Source organism: Erinaceus europaeus, chromosome 2 (assembly GCF_950295315.1).
Source record: "Erinaceus europaeus chromosome 2, mEriEur2.1, whole genome shotgun sequence".
Lineage (NCBI taxonomy): Eukaryota > Metazoa > Chordata > Mammalia > Eulipotyphla > Erinaceidae > Erinaceus > Erinaceus europaeus.
Window position 1 is genome coordinate 201,737,915 of NC_080163.1, and position 9,290 is coordinate 201,747,204.

General features: G+C 50.6%; 1 protein-coding gene across 1 annotated transcript in view; it reads left to right on the forward strand.

Moving 5' to 3' along the window:
* Positions 1 to 6,388, forward strand: part of PAPSS1 (3'-phosphoadenosine 5'-phosphosulfate synthase 1) — a 28,058-nt gene extending 21,670 nt beyond the window's left edge. Inside the window, exons 11-12 of the mRNA XM_060186293.1 lie at positions 2,273 to 2,502; positions 5,659 to 6,388. Coding sequence (XP_060042276.1) covers positions 2,273 to 2,502; positions 5,659 to 5,797 — 369 coding nt within the window. The 3' untranslated portion in view covers positions 5,798 to 6,388. The remainder of the gene's footprint in view (positions 1 to 2,272; positions 2,503 to 5,658) is intronic.
* Positions 6,389 to 9,290: the final 2,902 nt, after the last annotated feature.

Genomic DNA, 9,290 nt, shown 5'->3' on the forward strand with positions numbered 1-9,290 from the left:
AGCGGTGAAGCAGGTCTGCGGGTGTCTGTCTTTCTCTCCCCCTCTCTGTCTTCCCTTCCTCTCTCCATTTCTCTCTGTCCTATCCAGCAACGATGACATGAATAAAAACAACAATCACAACAATAAAAAAAAAAAGAAAAAAGAGGCTTTTTTTCTTCCAGCGACATCAGGAGAGTCTGCCGGGGGCGCTCAGTTGCCGGCTAATAATCACACGGCGGAAGCAGCCCCTCTCCCGCTAATCATGCACAGCGGCTGTGCAGAAAGGATGGGGGCCAGATCTGCTGCCTGGATGCTTCTCAGAGCAGGCGCAGCTGGGCGGCAGTCAGCTCACCAACACGCTGTCCCCCCCCCCACCCGTTTCCTCGGTCCGTGGAGACTTGATGGCAAGGTCCTGAGGGCCTTTTTGGGGGCAGTGGCGGTGCAGTGGATGAGAGTAACTTCCCTAGAGGGTTTTTCCTGTGTTCATTCGATTTTTTTTTTTTTTTAATCATCATTATTATTTTTTTTTCCTGTGGCTCATCAGGGCTTGTGCCTGCATGACTCCAACCCTTCTGGTGAGGCTCTCCATCTCCTCCTCCGTCATCTCCTCCTCCTCTTCCATCTCCTCCTCCTCTTCCATCTCCTCCTCCGGCATCTCCTCCTCCTCTTCCATCTCCTCCTCCGTCATCTCCTCCTCCTCTTCCATCTCCTCCTCCGTTATCTCCTCTCCTCCTCCATCTTCTCCTCTTCCATCTCCATCTTCTTCTCTTCCTCCTCTTCTTTTTCTTCAGTTTCCTTCTCCATCTCTTCCTCCTCTTTTTTTTTAATTTCACAGAGGAAGCCAGACTCCTTTCCTTTCCCTTTTCTCATTCTTTCCTTTCTCTTTCGTATCTCTCTCCTTTTCTTTCTTTCTTCTTTCCTTCCTTCATTTCTTTGATTTCCCTAGTTGTAGATAGCTAGAAAGAGAGAGACACACCCCACGGCACTAAAGGTTCCGTCAGTGTGCTGGTGGGGACCAGGCTTGACCTGGGGTCTCACACAAGGCGAAGCAGCACACTAACTAGCCAAGGGAGCTATTTTACTGGCCCTGAACACTGAGCTTTCTGTATGATGAGGTGAAGTCTTCTAGTGTTCAGAATTGAATTTATTTAATACTCGTGCCCCCATCAAAGGTCCTTTGGGTGGGGCCCTGTCTCCAGATATTTCCTGGAGTTGGAGTAGCCTGGGGTTCTGGCCATGCCATCCACATGGCCTTCAGAAACTTTTGGGCAGTTTCCATTCACATTAGAACCCCAGTGAGGCAGCGTGTTGGTGTGAGCAGACAGGCAGCCCCTCCTGCATCCCGCTTCCTGGCTGTCTCTGAGGCCTGCGTGGGGAGGACGCTCCCTGTGAGCCCAGACCTCTTGACTCTCAAAATGCAGCAGTTCTGTTACTTTGCTTAATGATGGGAGCATTTTAAAGGCTATTTCCCAGCAGCCAACAGACTGTGAATTTGTAGCTTCATGATCTCAGTCTATAGAGTTCCCACCCAGTGGTGGATACTTGTGTTTGAGGCTTTGGTTATTTTCATTTTATTGTTTATTAGTGATTTAATGGTGGTTCACAAAATTTTATCAGATGACAACGTCTCACACCCCCCCCACACACACACACACACCTGTCTGATGAGCTGTGCTCCGGCCCCCGAGGCAGGGGCACACAGGGCCATGCACCGAGTACTTGACATCTGTGCGGAGTGCCCTCTCCTGCAGGTGGCCATGGGGGCTGCTGGGTGTCCATGGGTGGCCGTGGTTGGCCTTTCTGGTCAGATCATGTCCTCACACCCACATTTGCAGCAGTCAGTCGTGACCAGTAAGGCTGCACAGAGCACAGCCCACTTCCCCAGGACCCCGTCCGTGGACTCCCCGGAGGACTGAGCTTGAGCCTGACTGCTCAGCAGATGGCTGGGCCGTGGCATTCATGGGAACTACTTGGCTTGCACATTCTTGCTTCTTTTTTTTTTTTTTTTTTTATGTAAGTCTTTATGTATTTATTTTGGGTAGAGGCAGAAAGAGCGGGAGAGAGACCTGCAGCAGTGCTCTACTGCTCATGGAGCCCCCCTACCCCTCAGGTGGAGGCCAGGGACTTGAACCTGGGCCCGTGTGCACTGTTACGCGTGCATTCAAGCAGGTGCTCCACCACCCGGCCCCTTTTGTGAGCGCAGGGCTATGCCTAGGCACCCAGGGGTGGGGTTTCCCGGTGGGAGAGGCTGTGAGCCCAACTCGGACCGGGGGCCCCCGTGTCCGTTGCCCAGGTCCAGTGGCACTGCCGAGCGCGGATGGTGGCCGGAGCCAACTTCTACATCGTGGGCCGCGACCCCGCGGGCTTGCCACACCCGGACACGGGCAAGGACCTCTATGAGCCCACGCACGGCGCCAAGGTGCTGACCATGGCCCCCGGCCTGATCACCCTGGAGATCGTCCCCTTCCGAGTGGCCGCCTACAACAAGAGGAAGAAGTGCATGGACTACTACGACTCGGAACAGTGAGTCCGCCCTCGCTACCTACCCCCACCGTCACCACCACCACCACCACCGTGCCCCCCAGGCCCTGCCATCTGCTCCCGCCTGCCTCCCCCACCACCTCAGGCTCTCCGGCCCTGCCCTCATCCGCACAGCCGCGGGCGGGCACAGCCACAGAGCAGCGTCACCGTAGGCAGGGCAGCAGGGCAGCAGGGCCAGCGGCAGAGAGCTCTTGGAGTTTGATTCCTGGCGCCGCCGAGAAAAGCACGGCAGGTGTAGAAAGCACGGTGTGCTGTGCCGAGAGCTGTAGAGAGACTTTCTCTACCAAAGGGACGCCTGAGAGGCTTTAGAACAAGAATCTCCTAAGAAAAACACAGGCAGGGCTGGGTACTGGTGCGCCTGGCTGAGTGCACAGGCCGCCCCACAGGAGATCCCCCATTCCTCACCGGCAGGGGGAAGCCTCACGAGTGGTGAAACAAGTACTTTAGGTGTCACTGTCTCTCTCCTCTCCCTGTCGCTCCTATCAAAAAGGGGGGAGGGAGAAAGAAAGAAAGAAAGAAAGAAAGAAAGAAAGAAAGAAAGAAAGAAAGAAAGAAGGAAGGGAGGGAGTGATGGAGAAAAGCAATTAAAGTTAACTCTGAACTGCGTTACCACAAAAGGTGACTGAGACGGGAAGGCAGTTTCCAGTGTGACCCTGTGGGTTCCAGGCTCCTGTGGTTGGAAGTGAGGAGTGGGATTTCTCTGTGAGGGAGACACCTTCACAGGGAAGCTCCCTCCCCCACCAGCTGAGAACCCCAACAGTGGGGAGACAGCCTCCAGGAGCATGGTGGTTGGGCTCCGCTGCCCCCTCCCCCAGCCAGGGCTCCTTGGTGTAGCTTGTGTGTGGGATGCCACCCACACAGACCAGTTTGGGAAGTGATGACTCAGTCACCTCCTGAGCGGAATTTTGACAGGTGGAGGTTGAGTTCCCACCCTGGTGAGTGAAGCAGGGCTGAACTGTGATCTGGGGAGCAAAGGTTCCTTTGTAGGGGCCGACCTGGCTGTCCGTGTGGTTCCCGGGGGTGGGGTGGGGGTGTGGGGCAGCCCCCTTGATAACGCCCTGTTTTGTTCAGTCAGTGCGGCCCCCGCTCCAAACTTCTCTTTCAGTCATCGGAGAGAGAGCTGCACGGTCACGTCAGCTCCCATCAGGTCTTCCGGGGGTGGGCTCTCTGTTAGTTGCACAAGTGGCTCGTCTTCTTGGACTTCTTCTGAGCTACTCAGTCTTAATCAATTAGAACTGGGGGGGGGGGGAGGGGGGCTTTGTGACTCTCCATTTTCTGCTTTTCTGTCAGATTTGTGTTCAGACTCAGTCAAGTGGATGGGAACGTGCTGGAAGGTGATTAGGATCCCATGGAAGGGCGGTCGTCTTTGATGTAGTGAGAAAACACAGCTATTAATTGTGCACACATGTGCTTGTCTTGAGTCTGATTAATGGGCGATACTCGACGCCAGCTCTTACGCTGCTAATGATTTCGGAGCTTTTGATTTGCTGAAATACCAGTGTAAGACAAGACTCCAAGGAGGGGAGGGAAAAAATAAAAACTTCACGGAGTCTCCGGCAAGAGATCACTGATAGGAGTTAGGATAGCAAATCATCTGTCTACACTTAGGAAGTTAAGTGAGTTCATATTAATCCTAATAGCGGCCTCAGGGCACTGTGTTAGAACGACAAGATTAAAGCACCTCCTTTAAGATATTCTAAACGGACTTTGAGAGATAACTCGACTAGCTCCCTGGTCCATTTTCTCTTTCCCTTATGCAGTAAATCTTGTCTGCATCTGGGGGTAGATAGATACGGAGGGCGACCCAGACCACAGAAATAGCCAGGCAGCAGGGAGAGCGGGAGGAGGGAGTGTACAGGGGTGCCTGGGGCCAGGGAGATGGCTCTGAGCGCCCACCTGGCCTGTCCATGCTGCTCACACAGAGCCTGCTTATACTTCTAGAGTTCTCTGCTTTCTCCTCCTCCTCCTCCTTTCTTCTTCTTCTCTTTCTCCTCCCCCCCTGCTCTTCCTCCTTTTTCTCTTCTCTTCCTGCTTTTTCTCCTTCTCCTTCTTCATGTGCTAGGGAGTGAACCCAGGACCTCACACATGCATAGTACTAAGTGTCCTCCCAGACCCAGTTTTCAATTTTTTATTCACTCTTTCTAAAAAATAATGTACATTTTTTAAACTGGCTCCATGACTGCATGACGAATTACCACTCTCAGTGACTTTTTTTTTTCTTCAGTATTTGTCTCCTTCTTCTTCTCCCGATCCTCCTTTTTTTTAATAGAGACAAGAATTGAGAAGCAAGAGGGAGACAGAGAAGGAAAGAGAAAGAGAGCTACCAGGGACCGGGTGGTGGCACACCTGGTTGAGCACACATGTCACAATGCGCAGAGACCCAGGTTCGACTCCCCCCACCCCCAGTCCCCACCTTCGGGGGGGGGAAAAGCTCTGTGAGTGGGGAAGCAGGGCTGCGGGTGTCTCTGCCTCTCTCCCTCTCTGTCTCCCCCAAGGCGCTCCGATGGCGTGTTGAGCTCATTACCACATGCCCCTCCCCTCGATTTCTGACTCCATCCAGTAAATAAGTCAAGATGAAAGGGAAAGAGAGAAAGGGAGTGGGAGTGAGAGAGACCTGGAGCCCTGGCCACAAAGGTGTCTGGGAATTCTGCCTGCCATCCCAGCAGGCATTTCTTCATGGATTTCTGGGCGTCAGCAATGGTACCCAGAGGTGACACTTCCTCTCAGTGCCTTTGTGCTCCCTCAGAACAGTACTCGGCTCCCTCAGTCTGCTGCTTCAGCCCTGGGCACCTGAGCTGTTCCGGCTCCCGCTTTCCTCAACAGACCCTCCGGAAAGGTGCTCTCCTGCCTGCATAGCCTCCCGCCTCAGCTGCTGGGGGGCTGCCTGCAGCCATCTACCCCCACCCCACCCCATCATCAAGCTCCTGCATGGGGGTCACAGGGAGCTGAGTTCTGAGCGCTGGGGTCTTGCTCTAGAGTGATCAGAGGGCTGCGTCCAGAGTTGGTGGAAGTTGGCAGTTGGACTTGAGGAGGCCACTCAGCAGAGAAGAAGGAAAAAAATCCATAACATCTCTCTGTGATTCTCCAAATGGGATGTAACGTCCTGTCTTTCTCTCTCTCTCCCCCTTTCTCTCTCAGTCACGAAGACTATGAATTCATCTCGGGAACACGGATGCGCAAACTGGCCCGCGAAGGCCAGAAGCCTCCAGAAGGTTTCATGGCACCCCAGGCCTGGGCCGTGCTGGTGGAGTACTACAAGTCCCTGGAGAAGGCCTGAGCTGGGGGCCAGCTCGCACCTGAGCCCACAGAGCACGAAGGGACCACAGTGCCACGCCTAGAATATTTCGTGTGTCTGTCTGTGGCCCTCCTTGCTTGTCCGTCCCCACCCCGAGGCCATGCCTGTCCCCTCTGTTCCTCTGAGCTGGTATGACACCCTCTCTGTCGTAGGCCACTCTTGCTGTCCGTGTGGTTCAGTGTCCTGTCCTGCAGTTTTAAAACCTTGCCTTTTTATATCCTATTTATGCACCCGTCTCATGTTATTATCCCCCTTCAAAAAGAAAAAAAAACTCTATTAGTTCTGTCCAACGGCATATACATGGAGTCTCACTTTCCTTCCTTGGGGTGGGGCTGGGAGTGGGTGCAGACTCCCTAAGGGGTTGACCACGTCTGGGGACTTTTACAGAACATCTCTAACAATTACAGGTTTTTGTTTTTTTTTTTCTACATTGAAAATATAAAGACTATTCTTTCTTCCTTTCGATCAGCTATATTGATTTCTCTGCCCTTATAACGTTGAGTACTCTTATGACCTGTGTACGGCCTAAATGAACTTTCTTTATTCAATAAAATTAACTTTCTTTGCTTCTTATTTATCTTTTTTTTAAATGTTTTGTTTACACACCCTCTTTCCTTCCAGTGAGAAGGCTTCTTCTGATGGAGATGTGGGGAAGTATAGGCCTATTTCATTGCTGGACTTGAATAACTCCTCACACTGTGTTTCATAGTGAGTTTTTATGCAGGACAGTAATCTAAAAACTCATCTGGTCTCCCCAAATACCTAACATTCTTACACACCTAAGGTGATCACAGAGATAGGAAAAAGGGAGGTGGGGGTGGGCAGTGCATGGAGTTTGTTTTCGTAGACGGTCTACAAATGGAACATTTAAATGGAGATGCTTCTTTGAACGGGAATGCTGGCGTGTCTCACCACTTTAAATAAAGATCTACTTTAATTAGTTAATTTATTTATTTTAGATAGAGACAGAAAGGCAGAAAGAGAGACTGAAAGAGACCTCAACACCAAAGTTTCCTTCAATGTGGTGGCGGAGCCCAGGCTTGAACTTAGGCTGTGCACTATCTGAGTGAGCTATCTGACCAGCCCTGGAGTCCCACTTTCTAGGATGAAAGAAACTTATGTGACTTCGCCTTGAAAAACCCAGCTTTATAAAGAGATGGCAGATTAGACATGGAGCTAGTGGGCTGTCCTGAAGGCGGTAGGAATAAAATGCCTCTAGGGAAAGAAATAGAAGGGAAAATCCTGACTTTGCTGAGCAGACGACCTCACCCATGTGTCCTAGAACCTACTCCCCAGAGCCCTGCCCCCACTAGGGAAAGATAGAAACGGGCTGAGGGCGTGTGGATCCACCTGTCAGTGCACATGTCCAGTGGAGAAGCAATTACAGAAGCCAGACCTCCCATCTTCTGCACCCCATAAAGAATTTTGGTCTGGGAGTTGGGCGGTAGCGCAGTGGATTAAGTGCAGGTGATGAAAAAAAGCACAAGGACCGGCATAAGGATCCCGGTTCGAGTCCCCGGCTCCCCACCTGCAGGGGCGTCGCTTCACAGGCGGTGCAGCAGGTCTGCAGATGTCTGTCTTTCTCTCCCCCTCTGTCTTCCCCTCCTCTCTCCATTTCTCTCTGTCCTATCCAACAACAACAATAACTACAACAATAAAACAACAAGGGCAACAAAAGGGAAAATATATATAAAAGAATTTTGGTCCATACTCTCAGAGAAGTAAATCGTAGGGAAAGTAAAACAGAAGGCTCTGTACCCCTCTTCCACCATGACCCAAAGCGTCTGTCACCAGGGATCTTGTTTTTATCCCATCACTGAAAGGGAAGTGAATCTGGAAAACACCAGAAGAACCCAGGCAGGGTTTCACTTACCTGAGAGAGAAGAGGGGAAAAAAGGAGAGACACTTGGAAGTAGTCATAGATATAGGTGTGACTTAGGAAGACAAGGCAGGCCTCTTGAAGAGATGGGGGGAATTATTTATATGTATACATGCACGCGCACGTGCGCACATACACACACATACACACACACACACACACACACACACACACACACACACACGGAGACAGATAGCTGTAGACTCGGCCCCTGTCTGTGACTTTGGGAGAACCACTGCAGTTTCCAGTGGAGGGAATGGGGACACAGAACTCGGGGGGGTGGGAATAGTGTGGAATTATACCCCTGTTATCTTACAATTAAATAGATGAATGGTAAATCACTAATAAAAAAAATAAAAGGAAAATACTCCCCCCCACCACCACCGAGTAAAATAGATCATGGAACCAATTGGTGAGAAATTTGACGCCCTGTAATGACATCAGGCTGTGTTTGATCAGCTGCATTTCACTTTGAATAAACGTTTCAAGAAAGACTCCATCTGTGGTTGTCACTTTGGGTGACCTGGGTTGTCCTGAGCAGAATGGCTCAAACCTGGGTCCTTGCTCATGGTAACATGGGCGCTCAGCGAACCTTCAACTATAGAGTATTCGTGTTTATGTATTGGATAGGACAGAGAGAAACTGAGAGGGGAGGAGGAATTAGAGGGAGAACTGCACCCCTCATGAAACTTCCCCCCTCCCCTGCAGGAGGGAACTGGGGGTTTGAACCTGGGTGCTTGTACACCCCAACATGAATACCACCACCTAGCAACCTTTATCTTACTTTTTTTTTTAAACTTCTTCTTTTTTTATATATATTTATTTTTTTTTATTTATTCCCTTTTGTTGCCCTTGTTGTTTTATTGTTGTAGTTATTATTGTTGTTGTCGTTGTTGGATAGGACAGAGAGAAATGGAGAGAGGAGGGGAAGACAGAGAGGGGGAGAGAAAGATAGACACCTGCAGACCTGCTTCACCGCCTGTGAAGCGACTCCCCTGCAGGGGGGGGAGCAGGGGGCTCGAACCGGGATCCTTACACTGGTCCTTGCACTTCGAACTACGTGCACTGAACCTGCTGCGCTACTGCCCAACTCCCAATCTTACTTTTTTATAAAACATGCTTGGATCCACAGATTTTTTTTTTTTTTTAACAGAGCACTGCTCAGCTCTGGCTTATGGGGGTGCCGGGGATTGAACCTGGGACTTTGAAGCCTCAGGCATGAGAGTCTCTTTACATAACCATTATGCTATCTACCCCTGCCCAATCTACAGTTTTCCTTATTCTGAGTTTACATTGTGCAATGGACACATTTACAGCAAAGTGCCTGTCACTTCTCATTCTCAGATTAGGAAGCAAACACCAGTTTCCTTCCATAATGTCTGCTCTACCAATTATCTTGAGATTGCCTCAACATTATTCCTTCTTTCTCCACGTCGGAAACCACATCTTCTTTTGGAAGTTCCTCCCTTACTCTTCTATGCACTTTCCTCTCCAAGGCCTACTAGCTTGTGGCTTCTCTTGCCTTTAAAACTCGTTTCAATGCAGTCACGCTGTGTGCACTCTCTAGTCTGAATTCTAACATCTTTTTCGGCCTGT